General features: G+C 39.2%; 1 protein-coding gene across 4 annotated transcripts in view; it reads left to right on the top strand.

Moving 5' to 3' along the window:
* Nucleotides 1–17,342, top strand: part of LOC127965958 (talin-1) — a 72,950-nt gene extending 55,608 nt beyond the window's left edge. For all 4 annotated transcript variants that reach the window (XM_052566713.1, XM_052566714.1, XM_052566712.1 and 1 more), the window contains 15 exons: nt 71–190; nt 3,459–3,605; nt 3,691–3,857; nt 4,061–4,244; nt 5,855–5,980; nt 6,506–6,622; nt 6,714–6,899; nt 7,340–7,447; nt 9,272–9,377; nt 10,056–10,180; nt 10,547–10,672; nt 10,794–10,856; nt 11,109–11,291; nt 15,863–15,988; nt 16,250–17,342. In XM_052566713.1, coding sequence (XP_052422673.1) covers nt 71–190; nt 3,459–3,605; nt 3,691–3,857; nt 4,061–4,244; nt 5,855–5,980; nt 6,506–6,622; nt 6,714–6,899; nt 7,340–7,447; nt 9,272–9,377; nt 10,056–10,180; nt 10,547–10,672; nt 10,794–10,856; nt 11,109–11,291; nt 15,863–15,988; nt 16,250–16,384 — 2,019 coding nt within the window. In that variant the 3' untranslated portion in view covers nt 16,385–17,342. The remainder of the gene's footprint in view (nt 1–70; nt 191–3,458; nt 3,606–3,690; nt 3,858–4,060; nt 4,245–5,854; nt 5,981–6,505; nt 6,623–6,713; nt 6,900–7,339; nt 7,448–9,271; nt 9,378–10,055; nt 10,181–10,546; nt 10,673–10,793; nt 10,857–11,108; nt 11,292–15,862; nt 15,989–16,249) is intronic.
* The last annotated feature ends 928 nt before the right edge of the window (nt 17,343–18,270 follow it).

Raw genomic sequence — 18,270 nt, 5'->3', positions numbered from 1 at the left:
AGGGAGAATTGTGCAGTATTTATAGAGAAGTAGAGGCTGACGCTGTGCTTTTAAAATGCTGTGTTACCAGGTTACCAAATCCAACACCAACCCTGATGAGCTGGGCGGCTTGGCCAATCAGCTGACCACAGAGTTCGGTGAGCTGGCGTCCGAGGCCAGATGTGCAGCCATGACCGCCGAGAACGAGGAGGTATCGTCACACATGCTCTCCTTTACTGTAGATGCTATGGCCTTTCCACATAATGTTACAATCACTTATATGAAAGTGCATGTTGTATGTCAAATGTATGTGGGTCAGTGTTTTTTTTTATGTTTTAAAGCAATAATATTGTGGAAAATGGATCCTTCAGAAATCATTGTAATATGCTAATAATCAAATGTGCTACTTTGCTATTTTTAAATGTGCTTCAAATGTGATACTGGTACTTTTTTTTCAGATTTATTTGATTAATTGGAAGTTAAAAAGAACAGCATTTATTTGAATCTCAAATATTTTGTAATGTGATATACATTTACATCAAATGAATCCTAGCTGAATAAAACAAAATCTGTTACACTTAAGTAAAGGCACCGATTCTCACTATTAACTAGTTGCTAATTAGCATCCCTATTATTAACATACTGGCTGTTTATCAGTACTTATAAAGCACATATTCTGCATGAGCATGTTCTACAGGTACATCTCAAATCGTACCCAATACATAAGCCTAAAAACAACCTTACTAACTATTAACAAACAGATAATTAGAGGATCATTGAGGCAAAAGTCATAATTAATGGTTTTTTAACCCCGTAATTGTCACTCACTTTTTTGAAGATAGACTTGAATGTGCACGATTCAAACTACATTTTTGGAAACATTTTGTAACATGATATTGATTTACCATTTTCATGGTAATGCAATGTCTGATTTTAAAATGGGTTTTAAAGGATGAATTTTGAGATTTTAAGTTTTCAGTTGATATATAATTTCTGATGATTTCTAAAATGTGATAGAGAAAAAGGCAACAAAGAAGACTTTTTTTTAAAACAAAGGTCAACACTCCTGTTATGATGTAGATTTTTGAGTGTGCACTCTTGTCATAAGTTTACACTCATTTACATCCTTCTCTTCACTCTCTGAGGCAGAAGTGTCAAAACTCATCCTTTCTAATCACCCTACTACTTGCCCGCTTGATCCAATTCCATCTCATCTCCTTCAAATCATTTCTCCTGCAGTTGTACCTGCACTCACTCACATCATTAACACTTCCCTGCACACTGGTGTTTTTCCCTCATCATTTAGACAGGCTCGTATAACTCCACTACTTAAGAAACCAACCCTCAACTCATCTCTTTTAGAGAACTACAGACCAGTTTCACTTCTTTCTTTCATTGCAAAAACACTTGAACGAGCTGTGTTCAAACAAGTCTCTACATTTCTCACACACAACAATCTCCATGAAAGCAACCAATCTGGCTTCAGAAGTGGACATTCAACTGAGGCGGCCTTGCTCTCAGTTGTTGAAGCTCTAAGACTAGCAAGAGCAGAATCCAAATCTTCAATACTTATCCTGCTTGATCTGTCCGCTGCTTTTGACACGGTTAACCACCAGATCCTCCTATCAACGCTACTGGCGAAAGGCATCTCAGGAACAACACTTCAATGGTTTGAGTCTTACCTATCAGATAGGTCCTTCAAAGTATCATGGAGAGGTGAGGTGTCCAAGTCTCAACATCTACTGGGGTGCCTCAGGGCTCAGTTCTTGGACCTCTTCTCTTTTCTGTCTACATGGCATCATTAGGTTCTGTCATTCAGAAACATGGCTTTTCATACCACTGCTATGCTGATGACAGTCAACTCTACCTCTCATTCCATCCTGATGATCCGACAGTAGCTATTCGCATCTCAGCTTGTCTAACAGACATTTCTTCCTCGATGATGGACCATCACCTTCATCTCAACCTTGCCAAGACAGAACTGCTTGTGATTCCAGCAAACCCATCGTTTCATCACAATTTCACCATCAAGTTAGGCACATCAACCATAACTCCTTCAAAAACAGCTAGAAGCCTTGGAGTTATGATTGATGATAAGCTGACTTTCTCAGACCACATTGCTAAAACTGTCCGATCCTGCAGATTTGCTTTATTCAACATCAAGAAGATCAAGCCCTTTCTTTGGGAACATGCTGCACAACTCCTTGTTCAAGCTCTTGTTCTGTCCAGTCTGGACTATTGCAATGCCCTCTCGGCAGGTCTTCCAGCCAATTCTATCAAACCTTTACAATTAACCCAGAACGCGGCAGCAAGATTAATTTTTAAAGAGCCAAAAAGAACATACGTCACACCTCTGTTTATCAATTTGCACTGGCTTCCAATAGCTGCTCGCATAAAATTCAAGGCATTGATGTTTGCCTACAAAACTACCACTGGCTCTGCACCCATTTACCTAAATTTGTTACTTCGGACTTATGTGCCTCTAGAAGCTTGCGTTCTGCAAGTGAACGTCGCTTGATTGTGCCATCCCAAAGAAGCACAAAGTCACTTTTACGTACTTTCAAATTAAATGTTCCCTTCTGGTGGAATGACCTCCCCAACTCAATCCGAGCAGCTGAGTCCTTAGCCATCTTCAAGAATCGGCTTAAAACACATCTCTTCCATCTTTATTTGACCCTCTAACTTTAACACTCACTATTCTAATTCTATTCTTAAAAAAAATCTAACTTTCTAATCTTTTTGTATTCTATTTTCTTTTCATTTATTATGCAATTGTATATGTATATGTGTGTGTGTAAAGACCTCTAACTAGCTTGCTCTATTCTTTTATTTTTTTATTCTATCTGTTTTCTTTTTATTTATTATATTAGTTAAAATCCCATGCTACGTGTACTGTGTTAAGCTAACTGAGACTTGTTATAGCACTTATATATCATTGCTCTTTTAGTTGTTTTTCATTGCTTCCACTGTCTTCATCTGTAAGTCGCTTTGGATAAAAGCGTCTGCTAAATGAATAAATGTAAATGTAATAAATAAATCTATTACTTTTCCTACATAATTTTTAACAAAAAATACTGGTAAAATATATATTTGGGAGTCTTAGACCTTTCCAAGGATATATAGTTTATCACCATTAGATTAGATTTAATTTAATTGTAATATAGTGAAGTAAATGTAGGCGGTAAAAGGGTTAATAGCAAGAACTGAACCTTAAAATAAAGTGTGACCAAAATGTCAAATAATTTTGAACAGTATTTAATTTTCTTTTACTTTTCTGCTGACCAAGCCCTCTTTATTTGTAACTCCTCCCCCAATCATCTGTCCAATTAGAGATCATCCGGTCAATTCCCAATAAATATAGTCAAATCCCACCCTATATTTCTTGTTGATTATTCTTTTGCACTTTGAAATATGTCCCATAGCTGAAGTTTCTTGTATTTCTTTGGTGTTAGTTGACGGTCAGGTGTTTTGTTCCTCAGATCGGCTCTCACATCAGGAAGCAGGTGTCAGAGCTGGGCTACAGCTGCACTGGTCTGGTCAGTAAAGCAGGAGCGCTGCAGTGCAGTCCAAACGACTCCTACACCAAGAAAGAGCTCATCGACAGCGCTCGCAAAGTCTCCGAGAAGGTCCACTCTAGCTCTTCTCCTACTGGACATATGGGGGTCATGTCAGGCCTGGGCTGACTCCTGATGTCTTTACTCTCTCTCTCAGGTGTCTCACGTGTTGGCGGCTCTTCAGGCGGGAAATCGTGGCACTCAGGCCTGCATTACTGCTGCCAGTGCTGTGTCTGGCATCATCGCTGATCTGGATACCACCATCATGTTTGCCAGCGCAGGCTCTCTCAACCGAGAGAACGCCGAGACCTTTGCAGACCACAGGTACTCCCTCCACCAAACTGACCATGAAGGCTCACGAAACACAAGTGCTCACACCAAACACCTTGCTCTACTGTTTAAGCTACAGGAACAGCCCAGATGCCAGGGATGACCAGAAAAGTGTCTTCCCCTGTATAACCCTAATCTCCCCTGTCCGTATGTTTGCGTGTGGTATTAATGGTTGAGTGTCTCCTGTGGTTTGTCAGAGAGCACATCCTGAAGACGGCTAAGGTTCTGGTGGAGGACACGAAGCTGCTGGTGTCTGGAGCAGGAGCGAGTCAAGAGAAACTGGCTCAGGCTGCCCAGTCGTCTGTTAACACCATCACCAAACTGGCTGATGTGGTCAAACTGGGAGCGGCCAGTCTGGGCGCAGAAGACCCTGAGACGCAGGTACTGACACACACTTCCTGTCCTGTCCGCTTTAACAGGAAACAGAAACCTCTTCACATCAAACACAGCTGACCTTACACTTATACTGCAACACTGCATTACACTGCAGCCGTGTGTGTGTGTGTGTGTGTGTGTGTGTGTGTGTGTGTTTCTGTGTGCGTGTGTCTGCGTGTGTGTGTGTCTGCGTGTGTGTGTCTGCGTGTGTGTGTGTGTGTCTGCGTGTGTGTGTGTGTGTGTCTGCGTGTGTGTGTGTCTGCGTGTGTGTGTGTGTCTGCTTGTGTGTGTGTGTGTGTGTGTGTGTGTCTGCGTGTGTGTGTGTCTGCGTGTGTGTGTGTCTCCGTGTGTGTGTGTCTGCGCGTGTGTGTCTGCGCGTGTGTGTCTGCGCGTGTGTGTCTGCGCGTGTGTGTCTGCGCGTGTGTGTCTGTGCGTGTGTGTCTGTGCGTGTGTGTCTGCGCGTGTGTGTCTGCGCGTGTGTGTCTGCGCGTGTGTGTCTGCGCGTGTGTCTGCACGTGTGTCTGTGCGTGTGTGTCTGTGCGTGTGTGTCTGTGCGTGTGTGTCGGTGCGTGTGTGTCTGTGCGTGTGTGTCTGCGCGTGTGTGTCTGCGCGTGTGTGTCTGCGCGTGTGTGTCTCCGTGCGTGTGTGTCTGCGTGCGTGTGTGTCTGTGTCTGTGTGTGTGTTTGCGTGTGTCTGTGTGTGTCTGCGTGTGTGTGTGCATATGTGTGTGTCTGTGTGTGTGTGTGTGTGTGTGTCTGCGCGTGTATGTCTGTGTGTTCTTGTTTTTGTGTCATATCAGGACAAAACTCTGTATAATGACATGGGTATGACACAGGTATTACAAGGAGAGGGTGACTTATGAGGACATAACCCATGTCCCCATATTTCAAAACACTTATAAATCATACAGAATGAGTTTTTTTTAGAAAGAAAAAATGCATAAAAAGGTTCCTGTGAGGGTTAGGGTTAGGGGTAGGGTTGGTGAAGGGCCATAGAATATACAGTTTGTACAGTATAAAAACCATTATGGGATGTCCCCACTTTTCAAAAAAACAAACATATGTGTGTGTGTGTGTGTGTGTCTGTGTGTGTGTCCAGTGCTTGGCAACAATTCTTGGGTTTCAGCTGTTTCTATAGCAACACTTAATAATTCATGACATATTCTCAAAGCTTGTTATTATTGCTGAAGGAAGTTCAGCCATCGAGGCAAGGTTTAATTACACTTCATTCTCCTCAAGTTCATGAACATAATAAAGCGTTATCTTCAAACCTACTGTATTTGTAAGATGTGTATTTTCCCTTTCCACATGCAGCAGCTGTTTTTGATTCCAGTGAGGTCTTTGTGTGCAAGTTATTGCTAGTCAGGATAATATGCTGTTATATGACTTTATTAACCAGAATTACTGTTTACAGAACAGCATTCATTTATCTGCTGTGTACAGTTCTTGTACTGATGTTCAGGGCTACATATGTTTGGTCTCCTGCAGATTATGCCCATGTTTGTGGTTCGGTGTCTATGTAGGCAGTATGTTCAGTCATGATGCTGATGCATATGTAGTTCCTGAATGTCAGTAATGCTGCTGCCGTCTGAGATCATGTTTGTGCTGGTGTGTCAGGTGGTTCTGATCAATGCGGTGAAGGACGTGGCTAAAGCTCTGGGTGACCTGATCAGTGCCACGAAGGCTGCGGCCGGCAAACCTCACGACGATCCTGCCATGTTACAGCTCAAGAACTCTGCCAAGGTAAAGACGTCCAGTCCGTCTCCACCTGAGGCCGTTAATAACTGATCTCCATCAGAAGGACAGTCCTGATTATTATGGGCTGCCAGAAAATATTAGGTGACCTGAAATCAGGAGTCAGTGTAATTCACACTCAGATTGGTGTTGTTGTTGTTAAATAAAACTAAAGCTAAAACTGCACGAACAAAATTAAAAAAGAAACTAGTTTGTTATTACGTTATATTTTATTGTTTATACATCCTTTATATACAGTATTTCTACTAATGATGCACAGTTTGCTCATTATTTGGATAATTATTTTTATTAGTTTCTTTTTAATTCATTAGTCAGATTTCACTCCTTTTCTGTGCCAAGCTATATAAATGTATAATACTGTCTAAAATTAAATATTATCAGCATTTCTGTATTGTTGCGTTCATATATTATTCTCCTTTGAGTACTTTAAGGACTGTCTGGAGTGACATAACATCATAAAGTCATAATGCATGAATGTGTCAGGTTCTGATGTGTGCTGTTTCTGTGAATCAGGTGATGGTGACAAATGTGACGTCTCTACTGAAGACGGTGAAGGCCGTGGAGGACGAGGCCACTAAAGGCACACGAGCACTAGAGGCCACCATAGAGCACATCAGACAAGAGCTGGCTGTAAGAGACACTCACTCCACTCAACTGTGCTGCAGACATTTCAATCATAAAGAAGAGCAGGTGAAACATCACATGTTTTGCTGGTGTTCAGGTGTTCAGTGGTCCAGATCCTCCTCCAAAGACCGCCACTCCAGAGGAGTTCATCCGCATGACCAAAGGCATCACGCTGGCCACAGCCAAAGCAGTGGCTGCTGGGAACTCCTGCCGTCAAGAGGATGTGATCGCCACCGCTAACCTGAGCAGACGAGCCATCGCTGACATGCTGCACTCCTGCAAGGTGACACCACGCTCATGCACGCTCAAATTAATGACTGCATGCACTTTAGAAGGGGTCATATCACATGAAATCCAATTTCCCTTAATCCTTTAAAATGCATGCAATTTAGAATTACTTCCAGAAATTACTTCCAATTTAGAAATACTATTCAAAATGAAGTTCAATTAAGTAAAATGATTTAATATGCTTGTTTTCTAAACCCGAGTTGTGCTACATGCAACTTAAATTCAACAAATAGTTTCTTGTCAGCTAAAAATAGAAATTAGTTAGTAATTAGTAGACACTGTCCAGTGTGGAGGGATATCATTTAGAGGAGTCATTTATTTAGTGACTTTAGTGAGTTGGATATTATTTAGAAAATGTAAAGTATGGAATGAGTGTTTGGACTTTGGCTTGCGTGTATGTGTGTCTGTGGACCTCATGTTTGTGCTGGTGTTCAGCAAGCGGCGTTCCACCCGGAGGTGAAGCGAGACGTTCAGGCTCGAGCGCTGCGCTTCGGCTCTGAGTGTGCCACAGGATACCTGGGTCTGCTGGAGCACGTGCTAGTGGTGAGTGTCCACCCTCTCACACACACACACACACACACACACACACACAGTTCCTTTAGTGCGGTCACTAGGGCTGAAATAACTCCTGCAGCCTTTGGGCCTGTGATTTTAGGGGCACATATGTTCACAAACTCACAGTATGTTTGTCACTCAGTGAGTCAGTGACTGGAATATTTGTCTAAAATGTATTGAAGGCTAGATGAAATAAGATCAAACAGAGGTAGTTGTATATTTTTTACTTGTCAAGTACATTTGAGATGTCAGATGTGGGATGTTGAGATTGTAGTGAGGTCAGGATTAGATCATGGCAATGCAGGTCTGAGAAACTGATGTGTTTTCTGTTTTCTCTGATGTGTGTGTGTGTGTGTGTGTGTTCGCTGTGTTAGCCGGTGAGTTACAGGTGATTGTGCATGTGAGTGTGTGTGCTGAGCTACACAACCTCTTAACATGACTCAAAAACTAAATAAGACAGTATGATGTGTGCTGCAGTGCTTCTCAACCGCAGATCCTTATTTGTTTCCATTTTCTGACTTTTATCAATTAATTAATTAATTTTATTTTATTTGGCTTATGATTTTTTAACTTCTGTTTTAATTGTTTCATATAAATTTTGGCATGTATAATCTGTAGACATTTGTATCACAAAAAAAAAAAAAGTTTCAAAGAGTTAATATTTTACAGATATTAACCAGTTTGTCTAATTTATTAAATCTTCTAAAAATCCACCAGCTAACAAAGCTTGGTACAAAACTGAATGAAATCTCATTGAATGGTTTGCAGAAGCATTTAACATCTTGCCATTTGCCATATTTTAGACTTCACTTTAATCACGTATAAGTATTTTCCTTTGTATGTGTGTGTGTGCGTGTGTGCGCGCGTGTGTGTGCGCGTGTGTGTGCATGCGTGTGTGTGTGTGTGTTGTGGGAGGCGGCCGAAGCAGGATGAACTGTCAGTTTTCTGTAATATTTAGAAAGAGACAGGGCTCCCGTGGTCACGTCTTTAGACTGCACCAACATCCTTCAAGTGCAGCAACAGTGTTCGATTCAAACATTCTCCTTTCTCTAACCTGTGAAACAAATATACCTTCAAACCACAGAATCATAAGTGTAAACAACAATAAAAAGCACTACAAACGCAAAGGAAAAAGTTATATAAAGGAAGTATGTGAAATATATTAAGTGAATAACTGATTAAATGAATATGATTAAATTATCATCAATTAATAGCATAAGATAACAAACAACACAGTTGTGTTGATTCTTCATCATTAAGCCTGAAAAAATCATTTTCCATGCTTGGGCCAGAACTTCCTTATAATTTAAATATTTGTTTCTAGTTTTTCTTGCAACTTAAATATTTTCGAATATGGGCAAGTCACCTGAGATCTAAAGAGGAGTGCACCCCAGTCTCAGACAGAGACACAGACGACTGGAGCTCTGAAGAGAGAGACAGACTGTCTTGTGTGCTTCTGTAGGGTTTGTACAGACAGACAGCATATGTTCGCCTGTGGGTGTGTGTGTTTCTGCTATTGTCTGTGTCATTCCCAGCATTCCTGCTCAGGGCCAAGTCTTTTCTTAGATGTCTGTCTCAAACGAACAGCTCTGCTAATGCCACGCACCTGTTCCTCTGTCACCAGCACCCCCCTGGCGGACACACACACACACACAGCTCAGAAACCACTAGATTAGTGTCTTCTAGTGGACTGCATGAGTGTCTAACAGCAGTGAACTGTCTGTGAGGAGTCATCAGATTGATTTAACATTCTCTTATTTAGGATGTTTTAATGCTCTGGTGTGACTGAAGTCATGTGATCTCTCTCCACAGATCATTCAGAAACCGAGTCATGACCTTAAACAGCAGCTGTCACACTTCTCCAAGCGCGTGGCCGGTTCAGTGACGGAGCTCATACAGGCCGCAGAGGCCATGAAAGGTACGAAGTGTTTCTCAGTACACACAGGGTGCTTCTTGCCCTCTTGTGCTCTTCATCAGCTCAGGTCAAGTGTCCGCTTCCAGTTCTGCATCATGAGCAGGGAGGCCAAGCAGGATTTATCAGCATAATCCACTGAAAGTGATCTGAGAGCTCGAGTGATAACACACAGACCCCCGTTTAACTGATGATGAGAGACCAGGAGAATCTCAAGAGTGTGTGTGTGTGAGAGAGATAGAGAGCGAGAGAGAGAGAGAGAGAGAGAGAGAGAGTTAAAGAAAATAGAAAAATGTATCATAGTTTCCACATAATATCATCATACTAGAATGATTTCTGAAGGTCATGTGACACTGAAGACTGGAGGAATGATGCTGAAAACACAGCTGAGCATCACAGAAAACTGTTGTTTATATTCTTTCTAATACTGATAATTCTGAATAAGTTATTTTTTTTGTTGAATATGTTTCTATTTTGCATTTCAAAAAGTGTAGAAAAACATTTACAAATATTGTAGAATCTGTTGTATAATTATTCACACACCAGTCAGAACCTCAGGATTTATGAAAAACATCCAGTGTTTAAATCAGAGGAGAAGAATGGAGGAAGGTTAAGAATTTTTTTATTCCAGGTACACGGCACAATCTTACACATCAGTTTGCTTGGGTATGATGCTTTCTTTAGGAACAGAGTGGGTGGATCCTGAGGACCCGACCGTCATCGCCGAAAATGAGCTGCTGGGAGCCGCAGCTGCCATTGAAGCTGCCGCCAAGAAACTAGAGCAGCTGAAACCCCGAGCCAAACCCAAGGTGAGGAGACTTCACCACGTCCCTCAGGAGCAGCCTAACTCCTTCACATTTACATTAGCTTGGAAAATCCCACTCAGTGCTCAAATACTCTGAAGCTGATCTTCCTGATCATTACGTGACATTTCTCTAACTATTCCCGTTTGCATTGCCCAGTTTGGATTTGGATTTAAGGTAACACAAATGATATGAATTATGAATGCAGCATGAATTGACCTCCATCATCATCATCATCATCATCATCATCATCTATACTGGAATGAAAAACCATCGTGATGATGTGTTCATATGCATGTGAAAAACCTTCAGGACCAGGCCCGATGTTCAGACAGTGATGGAAATGAACGTTTGCTCTGTTCTGATCAACAGGAAGCCGATGAGAGTCTGAACTTCGAGGAGCAGATTCTGGAAGCAGCCAAATCCATCGCTGCGGCCACCAGCGCTCTGGTCAAAGCTGCATCTGCCGCTCAGAGAGAGCTGGTGGCTCAAGGGAAGGTACGAACATGCCTCAGTGAACAAGCTGTTGAAGCAAACTTCATCCAGAGTGTCCAGAAATGATGCACTTTGTTCTGCTTTGCTCAGTCAGTAATGCATTACTCTCTCTCTTCTCTGTCAGGTCGGGGCGATCCCAGCCAACGCGGTGGATGATGGACAGTGGTCACAGGGTCTCATTTCTGCTGTAGGTCACTGTCACAAGTAGAGCTAGGAGAGCTTAAAGGAGAGTTCACTCAAAAATAAAACAAATCTGTCATTATTTAGTCATATCATACTCTCATATCATTATAAACACAAAAGAAGGTATTTTGAGTGGATGATGACAGAATGTGAACTAGCACTTTAACCTTCTCAGGTTCTTCTAAAATATATTTAGATGCAGAGGTTTCAGAGGTGGATGTTTAACAGATTTTGTCCATGAATTGATTGACTCTAGGCCCGTATGGTGGCTGCAGCTACCAACAACCTGTGTGAAGCGGCTAACTCTGCCGTCCAGGGTCACGCCAGCGAGGAGAAGCTCATCTCTTCAGCCAAACAGGTGGCAGCATCCACCGCTCAGCTGCTGGTGGCCTGTAAGGTCAAGGCTGACCAGGACTCCCAGACCATGAAGAGACTGCAGGTGTGTGTGTAGGCTACATTGTGTTGTGATACAACACCAAATGTAGTAAAACCTGAAATTTTTGACATTGTGGAGGGAAAAAAAAATATTAAAAGTAGTAAATGATGTTTATCTGAAAGTGTAACAATGTAGACCGTTTTTCTGAAAAGGGTAGGTTTAGGTTTAGGGATAAAAAAAATATTGTTTGGTCAGTATAAAAACAATAGAAGTCTATGGAAAGTCCCCACAATTCACAAAATAAATGTGTGTGTGTGTGTGCTCTTGTTTTGTGACATATCAGGACACAACTCTGTATAATGACATGAGTATGACACAGGTATTACAAGGAGAGGGTGTCCCCATTTTTCAAAACGCTTATAAATCATACAGAATGAGGTTTTTTTGAGAAAGTAAAAATGCACAAAGTTTCCTGTGAGGGTTAGGGTTAGGGGTAGGGTTGGTGTAGGGCAATAGAATATACAGTTTGTACAGTATAAAAACCATTACACCTATGGGATGAACACACTTTACACAAAAACAAACGTGTGTGTGTGTGTGTGTGTGTGTGTTTGAGTTACATGTTTTGAAAGCCCCTTGTATTAGGTTATTCATAAAAGTGATTAATCCTAATTGTATTCAATACAATTCACAAAACAAATACAAAGTAGTCCATGAAAAAAAGAATCCAATAATAATAATCCTTTAATATTAAAACACTTTAAACTTTAAACATGAAAACATGTTAAAACTTGGTTATAACAGTAACTGAATAATATGAACAGTATTGTATTTTGTTTGGTTTTTTCACATTTTTAAACTTTTTTTCTGTGTTTTTTTGTTTTCAACAATATAGCACAGCACTATTAAAAATCACACACACACATAAGCACACACACACACACACACACACACACACACACACATATATATATATACCTTTATTATAGCAATGTTGTTGTTGTTTTTTCAGATAGAAATGTAAATATGAAATATATATATATGACTCAAATAAAGAAGGAGGAGTTAGTTGTTGTGTGTCCGCCTCACAAAGCCTTTAAATATTGAGTGTCTTGGTGAAACCCACTGCACCCCTCCTGCCTCCGGTCAGACAGCTGTCGCCCCACACAGGGTGAAGGCTGAGCTTGAAATATAAAACCTAATAAGCCTCAGATCACCATTATATCCTTCAGTCACCATAGACACCATATTGAATGTGAACACACATGAAACATAAAAAGCAGGTTCTGAGCGAATCAGTAATATTAGTTAGCTGATACTGCATGCTATTTTGTCATGCAGTGACATACAGTATATGTATGATATTTAAAGCCATTTTGTATTTTGCAGTGTCCTGTGCTCTGTCCTAGACTGAGGAATCTCAGTGTTTAGTTTAGCTGTGTTTTAGTCTTGCAGCAGGGTAATGCTGGAGCAGGAATAGATGCAGTTCCCTCATCTTGTCTTACACTCCAGCTGTCTGATGTGATGAGTGCTTGTGATAACAGCAGTGCTGCTGGGAGGCTTCTGCATTTTATAGAAATGGGCCTCAGTCTCAGGAATGCACTACATGAATTAGATTTATTAAATCGATGTACTGTTCAATGTACGTTTCTGTTTATTAAGCTTTGGGACATTAATGACAAGAGTTTTGACAAGCAAGATATTGAACATACTGTATTTGGATAATTTGTCCCGTTCTGTTTGAAATACTAATTTACTATTGAATACACTCTTTAAATATGAATGCAAATTAATAATTATAGTTTATAACTAGTGATGAATGGATCGAAAAAATGCATTAACCAATAAAGATGGTGTCATAGTTATAGCCACCGCAAGGACTCTGCTGATCTCAAACCAATCACATTTAGTTTTACAGTCAGAGTAACAAATGACAGTATTTTGATATATATGAGTTAGTGGCACTCTCAGAAGATCAAACTGGTGTCGCTCATCCACTACAGTTTTATTCAGAGAACTGCATCCGCTCTGTAAAATACCTCTATAGTTGGTCAGTTTTTCCAGATACAGCACTACAGTTTCTTTACCTGTGAAATACTTCCCCTTATGCATCATCCCACTTATCAGCCTGTCCATGAGAGAAGTCTTCTTATAAAATTAAATAACATGTAGCATCAGCAGTACAAGATGTGAACCACATTTTTTTCAATTGAGCTGTGCACATTAATGTAAATTGTCGTCTGTGGCAGCAGTGCAAAATCTCCTGGCTATGCTAGTTTGTGTATAAATTGCAGGCCAGTCCTTCAGAAATAAATCAGACTCTTGACAGCTGAACACACTCAACCCTAAATCACACCTTCAGCCGTGTACAATGCCTCAAAAGGCATAAAAAAGAAAACAAATATTCCTGGAACGTTTGCCAAAGGATCGCCGGAGATGTGTTTGGTTCAGGGTGCTCTCTCCACAGCTGCATTTCCTTATAAAGCCATCCCTAGAATACAGACACATGCAAGATCCTTCCTACAAACATCCTGACTTCAAACCTCTGCTTGTTCAAAATGACTTCACTGGGTTCACACATAGCTGTCATGATTCATCTTTTGATAATGTGGATGGTCTAATGTTTTCACAGGTTTGCATTGACTTGTAATTGTACAAAATGAAGTAGTTGTGGTTTTAGCTGCTAATTAACATTTGTTTTTGTAGAATACTTGTAGCCACAAATTATAGTTGTACCTGTATGTGTAATTCTAGCCACAAATTAAAGTGGCTGTGCTTGTAGTTGTACTTCTAACTACATATTAAAGTTAAATAAGTTGTATTTGTAATGTACTTGTAGCCACAAATGAATGTCGTTGTTTTTGTAGTGTTACTTGCAGCCACAAATTAAAGTCATTGTATTTGTAGTGTACTTGTAGCCAGAAATTAAAGTCGTTGTATTTTGTAGTGTACTTCTAGCCACAAATTAGTCATTGTATTTGTAGTGTACTTGTAGCCACAAATTAAAGTCATTGTGTTTTGTAGTGTACTTGTAGCCACAAATTAAAGTCATTGTGTTTTGTAGTGTACTTCTAGCCACAAATTAAAGTCATTGTGTTTTGTAGTGTACTTGTAGCCAGAAATTAAAGTCGTTGTATTTTGTAGTGTACTTCTAGCCACAAATTAGTCATTGTATTTGTAGTGTACTTGTAGCCACAAATTAAAGTCATTGTGTTTTGTAGTGTACTTGTAGCCACAAATTAAAGTCATTGTGTTTTGTAGTGTACTTGTAGCCAGAAATTAAAGTCGTTGTATTTTGTAGTGTACTTCTAGCCACAAATTAGTCATTGTATTTGTAGTGTACTTGTAGCCACAAATTAAAGTCATTGTGTTTTGTAGTGTACTTGTAGCCACAAATTAAAGTCATTGTGTTTTGTAGTGTACTTGTAGCCAGAAATTAAAGTCGTTGTATTTTGTAGTGTACTTGTAGCCAGAAATTAAAGTCATTGTGTTTTGTAGTGTACTTCTAGCCACAAATTAAAGTCATTGTGTTTTGTAGTGTACTTGTAGCCAGAAATTAAAGTCGTTGTATTTTGTAGTGTACTTCTAGCCACAAATTAAAGTTGTTGTATTTGTAGTGTACTTGTAGCCAGAAATTAAAGTCGTTGTATTTTGTAGTGTACTTCTAGCCACAAATTAGTCATTGTATTTGTAGTGTACTTGAAGCCACAAATTAAAGTAATTATGTTTTGTAGTGTACTTCTAGCCACAAATTAAAGTCATTGTGTTTTGTAGTGTACTTCTAGCCACAAATTAAAGTCGTTGTATTTTGTAGTGTACTTCTAGCCACAAATTAGTCATTGTATTTGTAGTGTACTTGTAGCCACAAATTAAAGTCATTGTGTTTTGTAGTGTACTTCTAGCCACAAATTAAAGTCGTTGTATTTTGTAGTGTACTTCTAGCCACAAATTAAAGTAATTGTATTTTGTAGTGTACTTGTAGCCACAAATTAAAGTCATTGTGTTTTGTTGTGTACTTTTAGCCACAAATTAAAGTTGTTTATTTGTGGTGTACTTGTAGCCACAAATTAAAGTCATTGTGTTTTGTAGTGTACTTCTAGTCACAAATTAAAGTCATTGTGTTTTGTAGTGTACTTCTAGCCACAAATTAAAGTCGTTTTATTTGTGGTGTACTTGTAGCCACAAATTAAAGTCATTGTGTTTTGTAGTGTACTTGTAGCCACAAATTAAAGTCATTGTGTTTTGTAGTGTACTTCTAGCCACAAATTTAGTTGTTTTCATAAAGTACTTGTAGTCACATATTAAAGTAGTTGTATTTGTAGTACTTCAAGCCACAAATCCAAATTTCCACAGGGCTGCCATGTGAGAATACAGTGCACATGTAAATGTGTCATGATGAACATCAAGACAAGAGCAACAAAATAATAATTTAATACTAGGAACCAGCCGTGACCTTGGCATTTACTGCATTATCCCATATTTGATCAGTGACAGTCATCTTTAGGTATTTCAAAGTTTGATGAGATTCAGTGTCTCTTAAATTAGAGCATTTGTACTTGTGAGTAGAATATGTATATCATTGGGTTTTGTTGAATGCTGTGTAAAGTACTCTGACATGTTTTTTTCTTCTTTAGGCCGCAGGTAATGCTGTCAAGAGGGCATCAGATAACCTGGTGAAGGCAGCACAGAAGGCTGCATTTGAGGCTCAAGATGATCAGGCTGTGATGGTGAAGAGTAAGATGGTGGGCGGCATCGCTCAGGTAAAGAGTCAAACACTAGCACATTTAGATGCATATTAACTCTGTGTTTTGTTACAGCATTTCTAGCATAACAACTTACATTTTTATATAGTGGATTAAAGCATGCAGTTTGTTCACCTTTTGCATTCTTTGTATGGAATAAATTGTTTATGTAAAAAATGTAGTTCTTTGCACCTTTGTCTTTTGTCTTTATAAAATGTAGAGTTTTTACATCTAGATCTTGCAAGCATTGTGGATTTTGATCTGTGTGTGTGTCCTCAGATCATCGCTGCTCAGGAGGAGATGCTCAGGAAGGAGAGAGAGCTGGAGGAGGCCAGGAGGAAGCTGGCCATGATCCGACAGCAACAGTACAAGTTCCTGCCATCAGAGCTCAGAGAGGATGGACAGGATCAGTGAGCTTCACCAGAGACTAATCAATGAATCCAATGACATTCAGAGTTTGAGAAAAGTCATTAATGATATGCAATGAGTAAAACGTGAACTATGTATCAGGATGTCTATTTTAAAAGTGTTTTGTTTATTTCTGTCACTAGTTTTTGCCATGCCAGCTTTGTTTTGTTGTATTAGGATAATATGCCGCATATACAAATCCTTTTTAATTTCTTCTAATAGATCTATAATATTTTTTTTCATTACTAGATGGATTAGATGAGCAGTGTGTTTTGAAAGCTTGTGATCATGGCAGGGGCCAAACAGTGTTTGTAAGCTTTTTTTAAGACAACATTTGGACTTTTTTTTGGCAACTTGAACCAGTGGTGCAATGATTAACTTTGCGTTGAAACAATTCATAGAGAAAACATATCATTTTCTAAATAAAAGAATAATAAAGATTTGAAATGTTACAAATAGTATCTCCTGTTAATATTTTTGCAGTATCACTGTCTGCTTTTGTGACAACTTAGTCTACTGGTATTTCTATCAAAATTATATCTTTTATAAAGCATAAAAGCCATATTTCCAGTTTTTGCTTTTATAATGTGTTTTGTTTTTTGATCTTTTCTTGCTGTTGTACAACAATTTACTGTTGTAATTTACTGATGTAACGCCCGTACAGATGTAGACGATAAGATTAGATTAAAAAAAGGTTTGTAACATGACAATTATAATCAAAGTTATTATGAAGAACTGTTTTTGAAGAAATTATAAAGACTGTTATTAATAGATCAAGTGCATAAACAGTTTAAGTTTTCACCATTATTGCCTTTCCTGTTGCATTCAGTATATTCTGAATCTTGCCTGCTTTTATATTTTATGACTGTGTATTTATCCATTATCAGTTTCTCACCTAAAATAAGCAAACACACTTAGTTTATGTGTTTAACTAAAAACTCATAAATGTACATCTTCTTTTGCATTTGTGTGTGTTTGTGTTTTATTTTTACCAAGCTATTCCAAAGTTTAGGAGCCATGTATGAATGTCTTTATGTCCTCTTGTGGTGCTATTCTAAAATGTAACTGATATGATCAGAATTTCTGTATGAACCGCTGCACTTGAACCACATGCAGCTTGTTTATGGAGACGGAGGGACATCCAGCCTGCTCTGCACATTACAGAAATCCAGTCTTGAACTAGCTTTCTCTATAAAGGACATATAAACAGTAACATAGAAGCATTCCAATAGAAGAATGCTTTATACAAAATTAGAAAAGTGGTTTCAATTTGCTGCCAAGTGTGACACTGTAGGGAAGGTGTTTGTCAAAAATATTAGAGAAGGCTGTTTATCAGCAGCTGTGCTGATATGATTCAATTTCACGCCATGACTCTGCCAATAAGGTCTTCTTAGACTTTTTCTTTTGTGGCACACCATTTTAGAATAACCTGCCCCTGGAGATCAGATACTGTGCCACGCTCGGTTATTTAAATTTCTTTTAAAAGGGCATCTACTTTGATGGATGCCCAAGCATTTGGTTGAGCTTGTTGAATATTTTGGTTGTTAAATGTTGTTTTGTTTTTGTCTTCTTCGTTTTTCTAAATGTTGTTTTTATTGAAAACCCATTTGGCCAACCTTATTTGTTTTTAAATGTGCTACACAAATAAACAAACAAACAAATGTAAAGCTAACTGTCATTAACATAACAATGAAAGCATAGCTTCATGATAACATTAGGTAAAGGGTTCATGAACAGTGAATACAAGAGGACCTAAGACTGAGCCTTGTTGTACCCCATATACTTGTTTAATGTTTGACAATTCCTCATTTACACACAAAATGGTACTGATCTGAGAATATGAACAAGTCTTCCCACAAATGCTAATGTGATGATCTAGTGTTTTTGACATA

Source organism: Carassius gibelio, chromosome B10 (assembly GCF_023724105.1).
Source record: "Carassius gibelio isolate Cgi1373 ecotype wild population from Czech Republic chromosome B10, carGib1.2-hapl.c, whole genome shotgun sequence".
NCBI classification, from domain to species: Eukaryota; Metazoa; Chordata; class Actinopteri; order Cypriniformes; family Cyprinidae; genus Carassius; species Carassius gibelio.
The sequence above is the reverse complement of the archived record's forward strand: the minus strand, read 5'-3'. Positions and strand labels throughout refer to the sequence as shown.